The sequence below is a fragment of the Sinocyclocheilus grahami genome, unplaced genomic scaffold, assembly GCF_001515645.1.
Source record: "Sinocyclocheilus grahami isolate Dianchi unplaced genomic scaffold, SAMN03320097.WGS_v1.1 scaffold84.1, whole genome shotgun sequence".
NCBI lineage: Eukaryota > Metazoa > Chordata > Actinopteri > Cypriniformes > Cyprinidae > Sinocyclocheilus > Sinocyclocheilus grahami.
In genome coordinates this window covers 1137415-1161660 of record NW_015505263.1, presented here as the reverse complement: position 1 = coordinate 1161660, position 24246 = coordinate 1137415, and the positions used below count along the sequence as shown (strand labels likewise).

At 37.6% G+C, this 24246-nt stretch overlaps 1 protein-coding gene across 1 annotated transcript in view; it reads right to left on the bottom strand.

Moving 5' to 3' along the window:
- The window catches only part of npas3 (neuronal PAS domain protein 3), a 341558-nt gene that overhangs the window by 6997 nt on the left and 310315 nt on the right, over window positions 1-24246 (bottom strand). The window contains exons 7-11 of the mRNA XM_016274094.1: window positions 11944-12062; window positions 5842-6035; window positions 4239-4266; window positions 1999-2192; window positions 1277-1293 (exon numbers count right to left, since the gene is read on the bottom strand). Of these exons, the coding sequence (XP_016129580.1) occupies window positions 1277-1293; window positions 1999-2192; window positions 4239-4266; window positions 5842-6035; window positions 11944-12062 (552 nt within the window). The remainder of the gene's footprint in view (window positions 1-1276; window positions 1294-1998; window positions 2193-4238; window positions 4267-5841; window positions 6036-11943; window positions 12063-24246) is intronic.

The following is a 24246-nucleotide window of genomic DNA, read 5'->3' as shown; positions in this document are numbered from 1 at the left end:
TCAGGCACAGAGCTTCAGTCTCCTGGGGTTTCTCCACACTTCTGTGAGCCATCGTTTCCCACCTCTGTCTCCCTCTCGCTCTCTTTCTCAGCTGGTAAATGCACACACACACACACACACCCGTGGAGCATTTATGCGGTGAGTATTATACGTAGTCGTGTAACACAGTGTCTTTTATTAATTTAAGTTTCCCACCTCTGTCTCCCTCTCGCTCTCTTTCTCAGCTGGTAAATGCACACACACACACCCGTGGAGCATTTATGCGGTGAGTATTATACGTAGTCGTGTAACACAGTGTCTTTTATTAATTTAAGCCGTGTTGGTCCTGTTCGGAAGCTGACACAGGTGAGGTCAGAGCTGTCACAATGCATTTCTGCCCATATAAAACACCTGCTCTCAAATGCTTCATGAGCACCAACAGTCGGCTTTCTAATTTTCTTTCGATAAACCAGAGCTATTTGTTTTTCACAGTTACAAAGCTCAAATTAAACCATTAAACAAATAGATGAGAATGACAGTTCATGTTTTAGTATGTCCAAAAAGTACTTAAAGAAATAGGCCACAAGAGACTAGAGATGCAGTATAGAGATGTTACTGTAGATAAAAACCAATGCCTTATTGTTTTTATTGAAAAGGCAGCAAAAGTGATATGAATTAAATGAACATTATGATCAATAAACAATTCTTCTACCTATCAGCATTTTTCAGCCATGCACTTTAAAGTCCAGAAACTACCCATTTTATAAAAACTCTTTGGAAGCTGACACAGGTGAGGTCAGAGCTGTCACAATGCATTTCTGCCCATATAAAACACCTGCTCTCAAATGCTTCATGAGCACCAACAGTCGGCTTTCTAATTTTCTTTCGATAAACCAGAGCTATTTGTTTTTCACAGTTACAAAGCTCAAATTAAACCATTAAACAAATAGATGAGAATGACAGTTCATGTTTTAGTATGTTCAAAAAGTACTTAAAGAAATAGGCCACAAGAGACCGTGCAGTATAGAGATGTTACTGTAGATAAAAACCAATGCCTTATTGTTTTTATTGAAAAGGCAGCAAAAGTGATATGAATTAAATGAACATTATGATCAATAAACAATTCTTCTACCTATCAGCATTTTTTAGCCATGCACTTTAAAGTCCAGAAACTACCCATTTTATAAAAACTCTTTAAGCAACTTTTATAAAAACAGGTGGTTAAAACCATATGAGATGCCTTTAAGTCGGACAAATACTATTAACGGCGCATTTTGAGACATTATTAGACTCTAACCTCTGTGCAGTCCTTCTCTACACGGATCAGAGAACATGGCCAGTATAAAAAAACAGCCAACCGATCTCTATCCACCTTCATTTTAAAGCAGGCTTTTGCTGTGATGATAACTCCGCTATAGACTTGGCCCAATTCCATTCTCTCATAAATATGTTAAGTGCAGGGGAGTGGTAAAAATTTTAGCAGACATTGGGATGACTTCAATCCCAGAGATATAAATAAAACTAATAAAACTAATATGATATTTCCTTTCAAGCCAGGCCAAATTAAGATGTTCTCATTTTATGGGGCAGCAGTGGAACCACAGATGTTTTGTAAGTACAAAAGAGGGTTTTTTCTTGGCCGGCTTTTCAAACGAGTGATAGATGTTGAAACAAGGTCATTCTGGGATTGGGTTTAAGCAGAACTCATCACTATCAGCTCCATAATGAACTGCACATGAACATTAGTGTGTGGCTGATTATCCACTCTTGCAAAACACAATGTCACCCTCTGATCCTTCGGTTCTACAATAATGTCATATTTTAACTCGAAGCTGCCGAAATTGAAATTCTTTTTCACCGTTTATCATTCTTTTGGGCAGATAAAAATGTCTTAAATCAAACTGCACACAATACTAGGCTTATACTAAAGATTGTGCAAATACAGTGTGAAACTGTTGCCCTCTTAGAGATTAACATTACCCATATTTATATAATCATATATAATATAAAGAGTGTTACCTGTTTTCACAGTAGATGATGTTGAGATCCATGTTGACCCGTGTAACAAACATCTGGCAGTCGATCCGAACCTCATTGATGGTTGGTGGAGGAAGTGCGTGTGCCATCACAACCATGCCCATGATTTGATTGGGTACCGAACGACTGTGTGTTAATGCCATTCTTATCCGCAGCCTGCCGGTAATGTGTATAACCTTGAAGAGGACACAAAGCAGAAAATTAAAAACAGATCAGATGCAATTGTCTTCTGAATTACATTCACATCCTTTAGTAAAGTATCCAACCACAGTATAAATATAACAGAAAATAAACCAGATGAAGTCATGTAAGATGACAACTGAGCTCTTTGATAATCCAATATGTACTTTGCATACTAGTGTACACTTGACCAAGATCCAAACCAAGATTCTCAGATTCTTGTACCTGTTATGTACATGTTCATGAAATATTAAAAACACAAAAAGCACCATTTCCCTCTGAAATAATCGAGAAATAACAAAGGCAGAGGAACTAATTACTTTTTCGCTGGCTTTAAAGTTTGTAATGCTTTAAAGTCTTTTGTAGCCCATTTTGCCCAGAGGATGCATTGACTAGATCGGCAACGATGTTCTTTTTTGGATCCATCCATTTTAATCACCCAGGGAAACCTGGAGGGGATTGTTTTTGTAGTGTTTTAAACTTCTGACACTATCCTTTCATTGGTTCACCTCAGAGATCGGTGAGATGCTATTAGCATCATTCATATAGACAGTCTCGGCCCTGAAGTCACCGAGTGCTCAGGCCGGTGGGGCTCTTTGATGCTTGTACGTTTCCGCTGAGGGACAAGCAAATCCAAACCCCAGGAACGATGGACTGCCACAGTCACTAAAAAAGAGTGACTCTCCTGGTGTAGAGTTGAGAGTTTGATCGAACTTTCACAGAATTCAAAAGCCATCTCAAATCAGGGGCCAATTAAAGATGACTGGAAAGTTCAATGATGTCACATTTAGTCAGGTAATCCTCATTTTTTAAGCAGAGTTTACTTTGGGTTTAAATTTTATGTTTTAACAAAAACATTTTGCCAGAATAACAAAAAGGATTTTTTTTCTGGAATGAGCATGCGTGATATTTTCTTTCTCTAAACTAACTAATTAGTAGTTGAGTAGCTGACAAACGATATTACTTTTTTTTTAGATTTTAGGTTAAAATTTATATAAATATATACGTGAAAGTGTCTATTTTAGATCACCATTTTTACTACTATTTGTGACCCTGGACCATGAATCCAGTCTTGAGTCGCACGAGTATATTTGTAGCAATAGCCAATAATACATTGTATGGGTCAAAATAATTTTTCTTTTATGCCAAAAATCATTAGGTTATTAAATAAAGATACTTTGTAAATTTCCTACCATAAATATATCAGAACTTGACCCTTATGACTGGTTTCACGAGTTCACACTTACATATAATTAAATAAAGGTTATGCATATTTGGCGTGCTGTCCAGGGAGAGAGCTCTGAGCTCAGCAAGACTCCCGGAGTTCAGCCCGGCTCAAAAGCGCTCTCCCAGTGCTTCTCCCCATGCTGGGGTAGAAACTGGTTGAAGGTGCGGGGTCGGGGTGGCGGAGGGATGCTGAAAGTCGAGAGATAACAAAGGTCGGACGTACTTGGTTATTTATAGGAGTTTTCTCTTATGCTGATTGGATAAATTGTGTAATCACTAATGATGAACTGGCCATGTTAATTATCTGTGCGTCCTCCTCCCGAAATTTGTTTATAAAATATCACTTTGTGGTCCAGGGTCACCTTTTACTCCTAGCTGTTGCATAAGCTACTTAAATAGTCTTTAATGAATTTTTCAAAGCACAAACATTTCATGTAATCTCTCCACCCCCGCCCGTCACAGCATCGGGGAATACAGAATAGGTATACATAAGAAATAAGATTCATCTGTTCCTAGGGATTCTCTGGAGTGCTTTTGAAATGCGATACGGCACAAGTAATGATAGAGAGCTTTTACATGAGTGCATTAACTGAGCCGGGGGCCGAGACGCCTTGGCAAAAAAAGAAAAGACTGGTTTAAGCTGGAGAAGAATTCACTTTGATTTGACCTCCAGACTGAAGAGGAGATATAAACAGCCATCATGTGTGCTGTGCTTCGCTTCCCGCCGCCACGCACCTATCACCTAATGCCGGCGCATCGTATGCAAAATTCATACTTTTGTATTATGTAACAACACAAATATTGACTTAATTTGCAGGTGTCAGGTCCATGTAATCGCTGATTCTAGAAAAGGATTATTTCAGCATAAAATCAAAATTGACACCATTTCCCCCACTATTTTTAAACAATTTTTGTAGTTCAGTTGAATGTTCACTTAAATAGAGACATCTGTCCATTGAAAATCTTATGGAAAAAGGGTTGCAATTGGCATTTCATTATGACTTTGATGTTATAATGTAATATCATTAACAACAGCTGAGAAAATTACTTCAATTGTATTTGAAAATGTCATGTATTAGCTATTTGTCAGAACCAATCAGGTTCCTCCACTGTTAGGGTTAGGGTTACTAAAATAAATGGGTGTAGGATTTACTTTGAAACTATTTTCATTTAGAAATTGCTGGTAAATTTGACAAATAATTACAAAAATAACAGCAAGTAATACATTGAAGCACACGTAAAACATACTCGTTAAAAATAAACTTTTTTATAGTGTAATGGCCATATCAATAAGGAAAGCTGAGCAGCCCACCAAAAAGAATCAGATCTTACTGTGGGTTATTATCTCTTCCCAGTCAATGACCGATTAAAATAGGGCAAAGACCTGATTGGTTTCTAGTCAACGTCACTGATAAAGAGATTCTGATTTCCCAGCCCTTCTGTAAGCTAAATATATATTGTATCAGATTTTATTCATTAAAAAGGTTTCCATCTGTGATGGCAAGCTGTCAGCCTGTTTTCATTATAGACGCAATATTTTCTGACCTACTGTAGCTCTACCAACTGCTTGCTGAATCTAAAAGCAATTCTCACAGAAGTATTGAAAATTTGATAAAAACAGGTGGTTAAAACTATACAAAATGCCTTTAAGTTGGGCAAATACTATTAGTGGCGCATTTCCAGACATTATTCGACTCTAACCGATCTCTATCCACCTTCATTTTAAAGCTGGCTTTTGCTGTGATGATAACTCCGCTATAGACTTGGCCCGATTCCATTCTCTCATAAATATGTTAAGTGCAGGGGAGTGGTAAAAATTTTAGCAGACACTGGGATGACTTCAATCCCAGAGATATAAATAAAACTAATATGATATTTCCTTTCAAGCCAGGCCAAATTAAGATGTTCTCATTTTATGGGGCAGCAGTGGAACCACAGATGTTTTGTAAGTACAAAAGAGAGTTTTTTTCTTGGCCAAGAAACAAGGTCATTCTGGGATTGCGTTTAAGCAGAACTCATCACTATCAGCTCTATAATGAACTGCACATGAACATTAGTGTGTGGCTGATTATCCGCTCTTGCAAAACACATTTTCACCCCCTGATCCTTCAGTTCTACAATAATGTCGTAGTTTAACTCTAAGCAGCTGAAATTGAAATTATTTTTCACCGTTTATCATTCTTTAGGGCAGATACAAAATCTCTCAAATCAAACTGCACACAATACTAGGCTTATACTAAATAGTGCATATAAGTTCTGCAAAATAAGATTGTGCAAACACGTAGTGAAATTGTTGCCCTCTTAGAGATTAACATTCATAAATCATTGACTATCTTTATTTATGTTTAAAGTCAACATGACATTACATCACAAAGGCCGGTTAAAACTGTACCGAATATATTATATAAAGAGTGTTACCTGTTTTCACAGTAGATGATGTTGAGATCCATGTTGACCCGTGTAACAAACATCTGGCAGTCAATCCGAACCTCATTGATGGTTGGCGGAGGAAGTGCGTGTGCCACCACAACCATGCCCATGATTTGATTGGGTACCGAACGACTGTGTGTTAATGCCATTCTTATCCGCAGCCTGCCGGTAATGTGGATAACCTTGAAGAGGACACAAAGCGGAAAATTAAAAACTGATCAGATGCAATTGTGTCCTGAATTACATGCACACCCTTTATTAAAGTATCCAACCACAGTTTCAGGATAACAGAAAATAAACCAGATGAAGTCATATAAGATTGTCAAGTGAACTCTTTGATAATCCAATATGACCTTTGTGCTCTACTGTACACTTGACCAAGATTCTCAGGTTCTTGTACCCGTCATGTACATGTTCATGAAATATAAAAAAACACAAAAAGTGCCATTTCCCTCTGAAATAATCGAGAGATAACAAAGGCAGAGGAACTAATTACTTTTTCGCTGGCTTTAAAGTTTGTAATGCTTTAAAGTCTTTTGTAGCCCATTTTGCCCAGAGGATGCATTGACTAGATCGGCAACGATGTTCTTTTTTGGATCCATCCATTTTAATCACCCAGGGAAACCTGGAGGGGATTGTTTTTGTAGTGTTTTAAACTTCTGACACTATCCTTTCATTGGTTCACCTCAGAGATCGGTGAGATGCTATTAGCATCATTCATATAGACAGTCTCGGCCCTGAAGTCACCGAGTGCTCAGGCCGGTGGGGCTCTTTGATGCTTGTACGTTTCCGCTGAGGGACAAGCAAATCCAAACCCCAGGAACGATGGACTGCCACAGTCACTAAAAAAGAGTGACTCTCCTGGTGTAGAGTTGAGAGTTTGATCGAACTTTCACAGAATTCAAAAGCCATCTCAAATCAGGGGCCAATTAAAGATGACTGGAAAGTTCAATGATGTCACATTTAGTCAGGTAATCCTCATTTTTTAAGCAGAGTTTACTTTGGGTTTAAATTTTATGTTTTAACAAAAACATTTTGCCAGAATAACAAAAAGGATTTTTTTTCTGGAATGAGCATGCGTGATATTTTCTTTCTCTAAACTAACTAATTAGTAGTTGAGTAGCTGACAAACGATATTACTTTTTTTTTAGATTTTAGGTTAAAATTTATATAAATATATACGTGAAAGTGTCTATTTTAGATCACCATTTTTACTACTATTTGTGACCCTGGACCATGAATCCAGTCTTGAGTCGCACGAGTATATTTGTAGCAATAGCCAATAATACATTGTATGGGTCAAAATAATTTTTCTTTTATGCCAAAAATCATTAGGTTATTAAATAAAGATACTTTGTAAATTTCCTACCATAAATATATCAGAACTTGACCCTTATGACTGGTTTCACGAGTTCACACTTACATATAATTAAATAAAGGTTATGCATATTTGGCGTGCTGTCCAGGGAGAGAGCTCTGAGCTCAGCAAGACTCCCGGAGTTCAGCCCGGCTCAAAAGCGCTCTCCCAGTGCTTCTCCCCATGCTGGGGTAGAAACTGGTTGAAGGTGCGGGGTCGGGGTGGCGGAGGGATGCTGAAAGTCGAGAGATAACAAAGGTCGGACGTACTTGGTTATTTATAGGAGTTTTCTCTTATGCTGATTGGATAAATTGTGTAATCACTAATGATGAACTGGCCATGTTAATTATCTGTGCGTCCTCCTCCCGAAATTTGTTTATAAAATATCACTTTGTGGTCCAGGGTCACCTTTTACTCCTAGCTGTTGCATAAGCTACTTAAATAGTCTTTAATGAATTTTTCAAAGCACAAACATTTCATGTAATCTCTCAATTAAAATCAGGCCATTAAACACCTTTCTGAATAGGTATTCTTGGAGAAATGAGACAGAGGTGGCAAAATGTGTTTCTGGTCTTCGATCAGTGTGTGATATCGTGACACGAGTGTGCATCAGACAGACACACCGGCAGTCACAAACGCACTTGATGCAGCTGTTGCCAAGCTTCAGTAAGACATCACAGCACGCCGCGATCAGAAGGTGATGTTCAATTATGGCCGATATCAAACCCATACACGCATTCTCACAAACAAAGCGGCACACCAGAGAGTGGCAGCCCGCACAAAACACACACCGCCTCCACAACACACATCCATCTCTACATACGTACAACACTGGGTCTTTTTCAATAAATAAACACTGAGCTGCATTAAAAGCATACAAAATGGAAATGATTCCACTGAAGCCCAAAGCGAGGGGCATCAAAAAGTTGGAAAATACAACTTTTGAAGTAATTGCCACAAAGAGAGACTCGCCGGTGAATTGCTGCAGGAGTGCTCTTGGCAAGAACATCATAAGCTCTGGCAAAACATTAAATATGCTCAGGCTGCTAAATGCAAACTGACATGGCAAGGGTTCACCGTGGCCGCAGCGAGAGGCAGCCGCATAGCATATCTCAATTTAATACAAGCCAACATAACAAAGGGATCAATTTTTATAATTCATGGTTCAGCACACAATGCTCTCTCTCTCTCTCTCTCTCTCTCCGCCCGTCACCACGTCGGTGAATATAGAATAGGTATACATAAGAAATAAGATTCATCTGTTCCTAGGGATTCTCTGGAGTGCTTTTGAAATGCGATATGGCACAAGTAATGATAGAGAGCTTTTACATGAGTGCATTAACTGAGCCGGGGCCGAGATGCCTTGGCAAAAAAAGAAAAGACTGGTTTAAGCTGGAGAAGAATTCACTTTGATTTGACCTCCAGAGTGAAGAGGAGATATAAACAGCCATGATGTGAGCTGTGCTTCGTTTCCCTCCACCTCGCACCTATCACCAAATGCCAGCGCAACGTATGCAAAATTCATACTTTTGTATTATGTAACAACACAAATATTGACTTAATTTGGAGTAAATGCAATAAGAAGTGTCCTTGTCTGGCCAGTAATGTATGCGAATGTGCATGCGTGAATATTTATGCTATGGGTTAGTGCGCTCCCCGACTTCACGCTTATTTGCATCAAATCTGCGTCCAGATGGATGCAGCAGGGGGTTTGGATCGTTCACTCAAAGACACATCCAAACAATCATCCACTTCTCTGTTTACAAACTGATTGATACTAAATGTACAGCATTCGGTGATCTGCTGTATCAGTGGTATTGTCTATGATTGCACAAAGTGCAAAAAGTGCATAGTACATAAATATAAATTTACGTACTTTATGCCAGAATACATTACTGTTCAAAGTTTGGGGTTTGTAATGTTTTTGGAATATCAAGTCACTAATGCTCACCAAAGCAGCATTTAATACAGTAACATTTTTCAAAATCAAAGTAATTTTGTGAAATGTTATTACAATTTAAAATTACATAATAATAAAAAAAATAAATAATAATAATTTTATTTGAATATGTTTCAAAATGTAATTTATTCCTGTGATGCAAAGCTGAATTTTCAGCATCATTACTCCAGTCGTCAGTGTCACATGATCTCTCAGAAATCATTCTAACTAGGGATGGGCGATATCTTATCGTTTGCGATATACTGGTAAAAATTCTCCTCACGATAAGAATTAGTCTTCCCGCGATAATAACGATAAAGTCTAGTTGTTGACATATTTCTGTGTGTGGACGTGAAATTGAGGAGGAGTAGCCTGTATCGCTAAATGAGGAGCTCGAGCTCCTTTTACAATCTGTAACTGGTTTGGTTAGGGCTGTACAGTGCACAAAAATCTGTCTTAATAAATGTACTACAGTAGCACGTGTGCGATACAGTTTTGCATGTGTATTAGCCTGTTTACAAACCTGTTGTCCAACAAAGATATCATTTATTGACAGAATGATTCATATTACAGAATGATAGTATTATATACAGTGATAAAGGGCATGTCGATTAACATTGCATTATAAATATACTTTCCTTATAAAAACAAGGAAGTGAAGAACACAGATAAACCATATATTTTGTGCAATCGTACGTTTATGCTCCTCAAGTTTCATCAGTTAAAATGTCTCCATCTCCATTGTGCGTTTTATTCAGTGATAACTGGATACTTTCCTATGCTGCGTTCCACTCCACTTTTAGACACGCACTCGCGAACTTCCCTAAGCACTTCCCATCGGGGGAATCCCCGCTGCCATTTTGAAGTGCGTTCCACTTCGTGAAGTGGACGAGGGAAGTTTATATGGACAGACCTTCGACCCCTCGATTTTGACAGAGGGAGCGAGTCTGCTTCATATGCACACTTCAGGCCGCTCCATAGACCACAATGCAACACGATTGTGACGTCATCGCAGATTGCATTTAATTTATCCCCACCCCAAACAATTCTATAATATATAAATTATTTTTTTAACATTTATAACAGCCCAAACATACCTATATACATATAGAATGCTGCACCCAACAAATTCATAAGGGAAAAAATGTAAACAATAAACCAACTCCATAGCTGATTCTAAGTGATCAAGGGCTTAGGACGTTCCAGTTCAGCCCATTCCAAGGGTTCCGCCAGAAGTGGGCACTCATGCAACGTAATCAATGACGTACATCTGAGTAAACGAGACGGAGGGAAGTTTGCGAGTGAAGGGCATAAAAAAACGGACTGGAACACAGCCCTGGAGCGTCGTCAGTAGGATTACTTCTGCTATGGATATGTGGAGTTTCTGTCAAGAGCGCCCTCCGGCTACCAGTATGAATTAAACAGTCTTTACATTATGCGTGTACTCATTAACACAACACCCTATTTTAGGTAAAAATTGGAAAGATATTACTGGAAAGATAATACTTTTCTCTAAAGAAACAGGATTCCCTGAATTATCGTCATTGATATCGTTATCGCAATAAATACCAGAAATACCGTGATATATTTTTAAGCCCATATCGTCCATCCCTAATTATAACATGCTGACTTGTTGCTCAGGAATAATTTCTTATCATTATCAATGTTGAAAACAGTTCTGCTTCATATTTTTGTGGAATCCGTGATGCATTATTTTCCAGGATTTTTTGATGAATAGAAAGTTCAAAAGAAAAGCATTTATTTGAAATAGAAATTTTTCTGTAAAATTATAAATGTCTTTATTGTTCAATGTAAAGGGTTAGTTCACCCAAAACTGAAAATTCTGTCATTAATTACTCACCCTCATGTCGTTCCAATCCCGTAAGATCTCCGTTCATCTTCGGAACACAAATTAAGATATTTTTGATGGAGTCCGAGAGCTCTCTGACCCTCCCATAGACAGCAATGATACTATTACGATCAACGCACAGAAACGTAGCAAGGACATCGGTAAAATAATTAATGTGACATCAGGGGTTCAACTGTAATTTTGAGAATACTTTTTGTGTGCAAAGAAAACAATAAGTAGACGGCGCGCGCATCCTGAACATAAACAACGCTCATTACGTTGATTACGTTCTGGGGTACTCTCCAAAATGGCAGAAGATGGTCACTCGGGGATAAGAATTGTTGAATAAATTATGTTATTATTGTTTTCTTTGCGTACAAAAAGTATTCTCGTAGCTTCGTAAAATTACAGTTGAACCCCTGATGTCACATGGACTATTTTACCAATGTCCTTGCTACGTTTCTGTGCCTTGATCATGGTAATATCCTTGCTGTCTATGGGAGCTCTCAGATTCCATCAAAAATATCTTCATTTGTGTTCCGAAAATGAATGAAGGTCTTACGGGTTTGGAACAACAATGGGTGAACTAACCCTTTAATGTATCATTGTTGAAAATAAAATCCAATTTCAGTTTACATAAAATTAAAGTTTAAAAATTTTTACATTTACTAAAATTCACATGAAACTGTTTAAAACAATGTGCATGATTAAAAAGAACTTGAAAAGTAGATTTTGCAATGGGACAAAGGAAACTCATACTTCTGTTAATCAGTTAAGTGTGCACAGCTATCGTTTGATTCAGATTATTTTAAAACACCAAATTTTGGCCAATTATTTTGCCTGGCTGTGACACATATAGAATTCTGTCATTAACTATGATACAAGACTGAAGTGAGTTTTCATTTCTTTTAGAACATGCCAACAATCATCCAGTTCAAGGCTTACCTTGTATCCAGAGGACTTGATGTGGACGCCTCTCTTGGTGAGTGTGGACTTCATACGGATGAAGAAGGAACGTTCTAGAATGTTATCCGGCGACAGAAGACTAGGGCTGTTCGACTCCACTGCAGAAACAAACAAACAAACATCCTATTACAACAAAAAACAATACACAACTCACAGAGACAGCAAGATATCAGACTGCTTTAGTGAGTATGGTGTGTAATATCTTCTCATTGAGTTTCTATCATCTCTTGGTAGACAGTTAATGGAACAGCACAACCTGATAAGGGGGAAGGCGCTAATCAAACTTTGACAATGTTTTAATTGTATTTACTAATAGCATGAAGCGGAGCCTCTGCAAACATGATAATTGCTTTAAACTCGACATGGCAAATGAATAAACCTCACCAGGCTGGTGTTAGATGTATTTGCCTCCATAGGAAATGGGACAATTAAGCAGAGCGTAATTTAACAAACTTGGTTTAGTAAAAACACCACTCACTTTTGCTTCAGAATTTTTTTTAATACATTACAATTACAATATAAAATTTAAATGACAGTGAAAAAAAAAATGTATTTCTTATACTATAATACATCTTTTACCAGATGGGAATGGAAAAAATAAAGATTTCAAGCCTTGATCTTAACACAAGGACACCTGACGAACAAAGAAGGTTCTGCTAATTTGCTGTAACACGCTTGATTAGAGCCAAATTAACTGCACATTTTAACTTGTCTTGACATTCAACATGTTACAAACAGCCACCAGAGGAGGTTTAGTGTAAGAATAGGACAGTATGAGAGCCAAAACTGCTAACAAAACGTTTGTCGATCTAAACGCTGACTGTGCAAATGTAACATATCTTTATTAGGGATCAAATTTTTGGTTGTGATGGAAATTATGCCATTATTATAGTCATAATTTGTGATAAAAATCATAATTATATTAACATTTTTAACACAATAAATACTGACATGCGTATATTTATTTTACTACAATCATAGTAGTGGCATTTTACTAATACAATTACATTTTCAAAGTTTAAGACTGAAAGTCTGGGTCTTGGACATGAGTAAAAGCTATATATAATACATTTAAAAAGTAAAAAAAAAAAAAAGGAACAAATTTTTTTTAGGAAAATTAAGTGAACAACAAGAAAAAAAAGCAACCCCTGGGACATAAAAGTATAGTTGAATAGAAACTGTCATATGGTTGTGGGTTTGGACTGCTGTATTCCCCCGTTTCTCTCTCTCTCTTTCTCTTTTTTCTCCTCCCTCTTTCTTTCTGACAATATGAATTAAATGTCATTTAAAATCTAACTAGTCCTTTATCACTCCGGGGAAAAGGCAGAGCCATGTTATATTTAGTCATTTCATTTCTTCTGATTAAATATGAATTACTATGAAATTTTTCTCATCATCTAACACACAAGAATATGCCAACAGCTTTTTAATACACTATATAAGCACAAACTTCAGCTCTAAGAGTTTAATTTGCCTCTCTAATCCAGTCACATCAACCTTATTTCTCTTATCAGAGATTCCCATTTTGAATTAAATGAGCTCATTAGTTTTAATCAAAGGCAGAGAGATCAAAACTCGCACTTAAATGCTTTAGATCAGAGCTGTCAGTCAAGCGTAGAGCTCTATTTGACTAAAACACAAGATCAGAGACTGTTGCAACTCGCCGTTTTCATTAAGAATGAGACGGGCTTAAAGATACGCTGTCCTTTTTTGACACGTGCGGCGCTCGGACCGAGAGAGGTCGTTTACCACGTGCCCTCCGCGACCTCGTTTTGCTGTTAATGACAGGAATATGAATTATACAGTAAAACCTTTGCGACACACACTCGCGCTCCTGCCTGAACAATACGCTGAATTTCAGGATTTCCCTCGTGCTACGGAACAATAACAAAGAATGGGAATCCTGCCTGCTTTGCTTTTCCTGGAGATGGATAAACTATCACTACAAGTACAATAACGATTAGTCGAGAACACAGTCAAACGTATATATGTTACTAGACTAGTAGATTACAACAGTATCCATACAAACTATACAACTCAACTCACATTCCCATGAAAAAGATGGCAGTTAAATATTTGTCACAAAACATATTACCATTAGAACCAATGAACCTCAACATTTCAAACTGATTTCTGTTTAAAAATAACCCAGTGAACACGCATTGCTTACATGTCTATGAATGAGCGCATCATTTGGAAAGCATTATGTTAAACATCTGATAAACTTTATAAGGGAGAAACAAAAGAAAAATATCTACAGAATGTTGTTTTAATATCCTGAATGTTACAACGTTGTTTTATATAAGAAAAAAAAGAGAATGATCAAAAAATTTAAATCTTCAGCATAAATGTACACATCAAATACTAATTTTAACAATACTATTTCTGAAAAACACTATTCTCAGTGGCATAGTATCTGATATGTCTTGCAGCGTAAATGATTTTTTCTCATCATCTAACACATAAAAATATGCACTATAAGCAAAACTTTCTCTCTCTCTAATTCAGTCACATCAACATTATTTCGCTTAACAGAGATTCCCATTTTGAATTAAAAGAAAATGTATATATAATGTTATTTTGATATCTACAGTATATATCAGAAAACACCCCAACAATGTAAATCCTCCATGTAAATGTACATATCAAATACAAATTTTGACAATACTGTTTAAAACATTATTTTCAATGCCATTGTGTCTGATACATTGTCCTCCAGTGTAAAGTGAATTTTTTTCATCATCTATCACAAAAAAATATACCAACAGTTTTTTAATACACTATATAAGTACAAACTTCAAAAAATGTCTATTTAATGCTGTTTTAATATCTAAATAAGAAAACTGCTTTAAAAATGTTAATCTTCCACATAAATGTTCACAACAAATACAAATTTCATTGTCTGATACATTGTCTAGCAGTGTAAAATGTTAATACATTTACTGTATGTCGCCTCTGTGCTGCATTAAAAGGTCTTTGTGAATGCAGCGTGTGCAAAGAAGATGTGCTGGATTTATTCGTGTCAAAAACCCTGTTGTTTTGCACATATATGAGCTTCCAGCACTTCCATGTTTGCAGTCCAGCAGGAAGCCCTGCAGCTGTAGGAATGTGGGCAGATCTGCTAAATCATCAATATCAACCAATCCATGAGATTAAGGGAATCTGCTGCGTGTGTCGAGAGAGTCTTATATATTCGACTTAAACCAACATCCCCACAATGCACCTGTGTTCCAGCAGCAGCACAACACTCCACACACTTCAACTTTTGTTTTTGTGTTGTGTATATGAACTCCCTTGCAATCCAAGTGAGACCATAACACAGAAAACCATTCAAATCTAGAAAATTCCTCAGACACCTTCCTCGTGGAAGAGAGTAGTTTTGTGGAGTTTAAAAATAAAACCATCTATGATGCTTTAAAACCGGCTCCTCGTATAAAACTGACAATATCAGACATGACTTTTTAAAAGGAAAATATTATTTATGTGGGAGGGAGGTGAATTTATGATCCGGAAGGCCTTGGGATTAATTTTCTTGATGAAACCTTCGAGAATGAATGTGTCTGGGAGTAAATGATGAGATTTTAAAAGTATTCCACTCCTCGCCGAGCGTGTTGACCATCAATTACCACCTGGCAGGTCTGGAGGTCCTCGTCCGCACCGCAGTCCTCATGTACAATGCACGCTCAGCGTATGACTTATAGGCCTGTAGGAAAGCTCGAGTACTCTGGCTAATATTCCTCAATTTGCATTTATATAAATATTAGTACCAATTCAGGACGTCAGGTGTTTACTGTACAAATAAATCAGGATTAAGCATGCGGGCTGCTGGTCTCTCAGGCTTTACCACCATTTCAAGAATGGTGTGAGGAACGAGGTCGTCCTGGTCCTAGTCTGACAGATAGGTTTTGCTCTGTATGTTGTATAATTCAAACAGCTTGCTCCATATTGAGATGTGGCTGGTGGTTTTTAATGCCACCCCTATGGCAACGAGTATAGAAGTCCTTTCTGAATTTCAGTCATTTTATCACCATTTAACAGTTTGATTAATTATGAAGCAAAGCATGAATTAAATATTGATATATTTGATTAACTGGGATTAAACTGATTAATTAATTAGCATATCATGTAATTCATTAAAGGGATAGTCCACACAAAAATGAAAATTCTGTCATCATTTCATCATATCGTAACCAAACTGTTGACGGTAGCCATTGACTTTCATAATATGTCTTTCCATACTATGGAAGTCAATGGCTACCGCCAACATTTAAAGGAATGGTTCAGCCAAAGATGAAAATGTTAAGATTATTTACTCACTCCCAGGCTGTCCGAGATCTATAGGTCTTTCTTTCTTCATCCATAGAGAAATTAAGGTTTAACAATACATTTACACAAAGATTTGACACAAAAACGTCCATTTAAAATTTGGACAGTGCTAATTCTTCACACTTGTCAAAAATAAGGCGGTTCTTTCTGCCTACGTCACGCATGACCTTTCTAATATGAATATTTCACACTAGACATTGTGCATCAAACTGAGCTGGACCAAGGCGGGCATTTGTAGTTAAAAAGGATATAATTTTTCATTTTTTTCTGAAAAGGACTTATTGTGGTGGTAAAGAAGACCCTTATTTGTTGGCTGGGGTTGTGTGGATTACTTTGAAGCTGCTTAAATATGGATGGTCATGGATTTTGGACGATCGAAAATGGCCTACTGTGAGCACCGTTCACTTGGACTAGATGGAGAAAAATCCTGGAATGTTTTCCTCCAGTACCTTCATTTCTCTTCGGCTGAAGAAAGAAAGATCTATACATCTTGGAGTGAGAGTGAGAAAAAAAATCAGGAAATGTTCATTTTTGGGTGAACTATTCCAAGTCCTAATGATGATCTAGCAGAAAAGTGATTTTTCAAATCGGTTCTGAAGTAAATAATTTCAGGTTTCTGTGATGCATTCCTTCGAGACAGCGCTCACAATGCATTGCTGTTACAGACACTTAAATCTGTGATCAATATTTAATCCCGCAATAATGAAAAAGGATTCCCCGGCAAGAAAAGCTCGGACGCGGGTCTAAGATGTCACCAAGCTGAACTGCGAAACAAATGACACTTACGCTAAAGTAAACACTGAAATATGTTTGGAGAAAAACAGCCTGAAGAATCCAAACCACGCTGGATTTTAAATCCAATCTTGAGGAAAAATCATGCAAAAAATAAATAAATGAAGAAAGAAAACAATTATACGCACACAAAAAAACACAACAACGAAACAGAGGCCATATGTGCTATACAACAAGAAAAGGAAACACATAAGGAAGCATACGGACGCAGAACTGCCCTCGTGATAAATGGGGTGCAGTAAAACTTTACATTGTACTATTTGTCTTTTGAATAATCCATGCCAGAGACGGTCCCAGACTTCACTGAATAAGAGCTTGTTTCTTCTCTCTTTCGTCCGCAAATAAACTTCAAATACACTGTGGGTTCCTACAGTAAGTCAGGTGTGAAGGTTTGTCAGCACTCGCATTGCCTTGTCTGTTTTCTGATTGCTTTATAAGGAATCAGATGCATGTTGGGACGCTACTGCTGTATATCGCCACTGCAATTTCTCTTTAGAGGCAGATTAAAAACCAGAGGCTCCAGACGTGGATCACTGGATCATGAAAAGCACCTGTGACAACAATAAAAACAGCCTCTTCTCAAGCTGTGCTAAGCAGTTCTGTTTGTGATATTTTACAGGGCTCGATATGGACGGCTGCAGATTAAAACTTAGATTTCTGAGTGGTGCTTGTTTGAAGGCTCAGGTGGTAAAAAGAGCTCATCCCCAAGTCTCTGTGATATTCTGCTCTCCAGATACGACTCGGGTCCCTCCTTCAATGCAAGTCTAAGGAGATTTTTTTGCCTGTTTTGTTGGATGAAAATTTTAAGCTTGATAATTCAATAAGTCCACAGCATAAACAGTGCTGGACTAGTTATGTTAAATAAGTTTAACATTTTTACTATCCCTAAGTATGAGCTTTAGCAAGCACCACGAATAAACCTTTTGCAGCTTAAATGTTCATTTGAAACAGGATTATTATAGTACCCAAAATCTAAAATGAAAACTATGACTAATTTAAAAACACGTTTTGAATTGACCAACAAAAAGATCTGGCCTATATTTAAACTGAATATTCATAAATCCTCAATTAATTCCTAAACTGTGATTTACACAAGCAAAAAATGAAACAAGAAAAAAAGAAATGTATAAAATAAAACTAATTAAAATGATATTAATGCATTTCAGAGACCCTCTATTTGATCTGAGCCCCTGAGAGAGAAAAACAAGAAGCAAGCTGTAGAGGGGAGAACAGGTGAAGACCAGCACGTCTGGACTCCTGGAAGACGAGAGGAAAGGTCATGGAGTGAAAGATCGTCTCAACAATGAGCACAATCCATTCCAGCAGGCACATATGGAAGGAGTTTGGGAGAAGATCGCTGAGGTCACGGGAACATCGCAAAAAAATGCATGTGGGAAATCACCAGAATACAGATGAAGGGCCTGGTCATAGAGCAACATATCGTCTAGTAAACGAACAAACAGATTGAGGAGATGTGGGAGAACTGCCATTAGAATGACACAAGGAGAAGTGGTCTGTTTAAACAGAAGGAGATGAAGCTCCTGCCAGATGTCCAGGCACCCTTTAGCAGCTAAAGGTGCAGGTGTCAGTGGCCTATGGCTCTGTGAAGCCCATCAGCCTGACCCCTGCGCCCTACACACTAAGAAAGCAAGTACACAGGTGTCAGGAGGGAGCAGACAGTCTGACAGCTACACGTCACCTGACCGACTCTCTCAGAGTCACACCCAAACAGATCAGGTGCTTTTGCTAAGATACTCAAAGAGAAACTGATTGCAGGAAGTCTTAAAGCGTTTAAGAACAAACTAAAAACAAGCAGATTTGTACCTTTTCTGAAGAAAAACCTACATCCACAGTTCTAGGCTTTTGTTTGTGGTTGCTATGCAGTTACTATGGGGTTCTGAGTGCCTTTAGCATGTTGCTATGGTTTTTAGCACATTGCTGTGGTGTTCTGAGTGTTTAGTATGTTTCTATGGTGATCTGAATGTTTGTAGCAAATTTCTATGGTGTTCTGAGTGTTTTAGTATGTTGTTATGCTGTTGCTATGGTGTTCTGAGTGTTTTAGTATATTGTTATGCTGTTGCTATGGTGTTCTGAGTTTGACAAATTGCTATGGTGTTCTGAGTGTTTTAATATGTTGCTATGGTGTTCTGAGTGTTTTAGCACATTACTATGGCGTTCTGATTCTTTTAGGCTGTGTCCGAAAGCCTAGGCAGCTGACTTGCTGCTTTATGAGGCAATGACTTTGCAGGCATAATTTTTGCACGAAGGCACCTCATGAAACTGATTTCGGACATGCTTCTGAGGCAGCGTAACAGTTTAATGATCTACAACAAAATAGAACGAGTTTTGATGATAACTAAACAAATATTTAATTATTATAATACTAATTTCTCGCTAGAAATAACATCAAAAGTGAAAAAGTTTGTCAGAAACACATTTACACACAAACTGACCACCAAACCCAACTTTCAGATGCCATCTTTGTTTTGTTTTTTTATCTCAACCGTCACGGAATGGAACGCACAGGATTGTGGGATATCAAAGGCAGCGAAGGATACATCCAGGGCCGTCGCTAGTGGGGTGAAAGGTGGTAACGATTATAGGGGCCCACGGCTGAGGGGGGCCCCCCGGCGATCTCATTCAACTGGCTGAGGCCAGCCTAAAAAGACGCTCAGGACATTTGACGTGCCACTGCTGCGCATCGTCACGAAAGCTTATCATTTGCACGTGTTTTTAAGCCTTTCCAATTCAAACATTCAAAAGAGTTTAAAGCATTCAAACCCAAGATGTGGAAAAACTCAACTGAGTACTCGCGCAACGTGTTCGGTGCGCACGCAGAGAGACGGGTCTCAAAGGATTTGAACAACGACAAACACCGCTTGAACACCACTCTTGTACCGACAAATACATACAAAATTATGTCAAAATACCCGTCTTGGAGAGTATCCTCGAAAAAACTGTTGGTTATGTCTTAAGTGAAAGTAAACAGTGGAGAAAGAAATCAGATGTGTATCATTATAATGGATGCATTGTCTCTTAAAGTGACCGCACCAAATTTTCTAGATGCTGTCGGTGTCCTTAATGTTAATCCAAGAAAATGAAAGCAAGAAAATCACTCACTGCTCTTGACTGAATTACTTTGTAGTTTTAACAAGAATAAATCCACAGTCAAACCAACAATTATTCAGACACCAGATATAATTTTTGATACATTTTTTTGTCTGTGCAGGACACTAGTTCATTTATGTAAGTGAGTATAGCAAAATAAAGTAAACTGTGACATATTATACTGATAAATTCTTCATACAGTGGACTACCAGTAAAATTGATCAAACATTTTGGGACCAAAATTTATTCAGACACTTTGACCTGACCATGTTTTGCTTAAGTGTTTTTTCTTTAATTGCTAATGCGACCTTTTAACACCACAGACTGAACAAAATTAAGCATTGCTTGGTAATTGGTCAACAAAGTATTGATAGTTGTGTAAATATTATCATAATTTGTATTCGGACGTGCCTTGATGCCTTCTTGCCTTGAAATGCTGTCTCAGAAGGCAGCATTTTAGAGCTTTCGGACGCAGCCTTTTAGTTTGTTGCTATGGTGGTGCCATGGTGTTCTGAGTGTTTGTAGCACATTGCTATGGTGTTCTGAGTGTTTTAGTATGTTGCTATGGTGTTGCTATGGTGTTCTGAGTGTTTGTAGCACATTGCTATGGTGTTCTGATTCTTTTAGTATGTTGCTATGGTGTTGCTATGGTGTTCTGAGTGTTTGTAGCACATTGCTATGGTGTTCTGATTCTTTTAGTATGTTGCTATGGCATTGCTATGGTGTTCTGAGTGTTTTAGTATGTTGCTATGGTGTTCTGAGTGTTTTAGTATGTTGTTATGGTGTTGCTATGGTGTTCTGAGTGTTTATGGCACATTGCTATGGTGTTCTGATTGTTTTAGTATGTTGTTATGGTGTTGCTATGGTGTTCTGAGTGTTTATGGCACATTGCTATGGTGTTCTGATTGTTTTAGTATGTTGTTATGGTGTTGCTATGGTGTTCTGAGTGTTTTGGCACATTGCTATGATGTTCTGAGTGTTTTTAGCACATTGCTATGATGTTCTGAGTGTTTTTAGCACATTGCTATGCAGTGGTTTCTTCAAGTCTGTTCTGAAGTACTTAGGGTTAGTGGTTTGTTCAAATTCAAATGATATGGTTTATTAAATAAGTTCACAAAACAATGTTTTTAAGAACATACTGATTAAAATGACAAGCCTACTTTCGAGGCATACATTTAGACCTTTACAACCACTGAGGAGGACATGAAATAAGTCAGAAATTGCTTTCTGGTATGTGCTGTGCATGTGTTTATGTGATGTGCTTCAATGCAACAAAAGGTTATTTTTCAATTATAAATCTGGAGCTGTGGCTGAAACAAACTGTTTTCTGTGACACTGTAGAGGACAGTTCAAACCGAAGCTATAAAAGGTTTGTTGTTTGCAGACGCTGAAGGACCACTGCCTCAAATTTCAAGTTCTATCGATTCGACACAGTTGTGCTCTCTTCTGAAGTCATCCGAGAGTCGTATTCTTCAACCCTCTTTTTTTCCGTGCTATACATCAATAACAGATTTACTCACAAACAGCGTTAAAAATTAATGTATGTAGCTTGAAAGACTGAAAATATAAGCTATTTGTTTGTTTAAAAACACATCAGAGAAGAGATGCTAATACATACACACACACACTCACACACACACACACAAACAAATGTTTTGGCGGAGACCTGTATGGTCTGTAAACATCTTTCGGGAGTTGTATCCTCAGCAGACCTTCAGGATATACCTCTATAGCCACCATGGCATAGATATGTGTGTAATGTCCCTGTTTCCATAGCAACCCCATTTTGACATTCACTATAATATGTAGCTGACATCCATTCACACAATGCAACAATATATCTCTGCTAAAGAGGCAAAGCAACAGCAAAACTCAAGATCTGAACCTTTAAAACCTACACCCTGATTTCTACACCACCCAATCCTACAACACTGTCAAAATAAAGAATCAACTTAAACAAGATGCTAAAATATGCAATACAAGACTAAGCTAATGCAAAACGCAACAAAACAACTTTTCTGCAAAAGCAGTAAATATCTCGTCAGGACAGGCCCTGTGTGTCAAGCACGCAGTGGTTTAATTGCAGCCTTGATGAAGTTGTGCATTTATCACTCAATGACGACATGCCACCGCAGTGATAACCATAAACACAGGATATCAATTAGCTGCTGTTAACACTGTTTTAATTATTCCTTCATCTGAAAAAGTCAGGCAATAATCAAATTTGGGCTTGTAAATGAATTTCAAAGTGCTGTAATTGAAGCACTCTTTTCCCCTCAAATGAACGTACACATGTAGGCGTAGTTGTTCGTTTTAAAGAGCAAATCAAAAATGGATGTAGGGTCGTGTTTACCTGTGGTAATGGATTGCATGAATTTTCACCACAACAAATGATGAGAGAACACAACAACTTTAGGATTATTCTATTAACCGAAAAGTGCAATGTGAATTTAAAACACTTTTAAATGGGGTCATATAATGCATTTATTTTTTTTTATAAAAAAAATTTTCCCACCCTTAGGTCCATTTATAATGTTAATAAAGTTTTTGCACCACAAATGCATAGTAATTAGTTTTTTTCTTAACCACCTGTCTGACCTTAAATATAGAAACACTCCTTCACATGTGAAATAAGCAACAGAGACTACAGTTTTTCTCTTAGATATATAATTTTGAACAAACCAGCCTCTTTGTGAAGCTGCATCACTGGCAAGTTAATAAAAACTACATTTACTTGTAAATACATCTGAAATGTGCGTCTGACTGAAATGATTAAGGACCTCATTAAAGGGACAGTTCAGTCAAAAAAGACTTACATTATTTATTAACCCTCACAACATACATTCTGTTGTGAAACACATATTTTGAAGAATGTTTAAATTTTTTGTCCATACAATGTAAGTCATTGATGTCCAAAACAACACTGACACTTTAAGAATTATTATTTTTTTCTTACAAGAAAGTAAGTTACACATGTTTGGTACAACACAAGTAGCTGTCCCTTCAAAAATCAAATCACGATGATGCTTATTGTGCATTACTATGCAATATACTATAAAGAAGCATTAGCAAAATAATTTACATTTATGTTGCTTGTAAATTTTAAAAGCAACATATATACATATATCAGCAGCAGCCATACCAACCACACAAACCTTGACCTTCTTTGTGTGACACATAAATATTGAAACACAAGCTGCCAAATATTACACTGGATGACGTGAAAAATGTGTACGCAGCAGTTTCCACAGAGTCCGGTGACATTCCAGTATGATTTTATGATTACAGCTGGAGGGAAGATGAATTCTTTGTTTGCAGACAGTATTATTGACACCAAACAACCAGCAACTTGCCACAAAGTCTAGCTGGCACAGGATAAAAAAAAGAAATAAGATTAAAAATGAGTATCAAATGCAAACATGTTTTTAAAATAGCCATTCTGTGCCTTCATTAGTGTGCATTGACTTGTCATCAATTCAGTGCTGTGAAGTTCGGTCTTCTTTCAAGGTGCATTGTAGGATTTTACCACCTGAAGATGATTTTATTGTCCATTCTGTGTCTGTCACCACATGTGTTTGGATCTTCTCATTGCAGGACAGAAGAAGCGGTCAGATAACCTCTGCCCTCCGCTACAGCTTCATCCACCGGGTCTCTGCAGGGAATGCTGGGATACTGCACTCATCTATTATTAATATGGTAATGAGGGTGAACCGGTGACAAGCCGGGCAGTTTTTATCAGTCTTGTGTCGGATCGGTCCCTGTGTTCTGGAAGAAATACACTCACCCACCTCGGGAGTGCAGTCAACACCAGAGAAACACAAACTGACTACAAAACCCACGCTCTCCGTCTTCCACAGTGAACCACTGGAAGTGTTTTAATTCTCCACGCGGACGCTGCTTTTCAAATCACAACATAGCATAGCCATGGATGAAACCATGTGAGAGAGAGCGAGAAGTTGAACACGGTAAGTGTCGTCTGGAGTGAAGAGTTCTGCGGTGAACAGGTGTTGCAGTAATAATACTTGTCACAAAGACAGTTTCAGTCTAAACTAATGA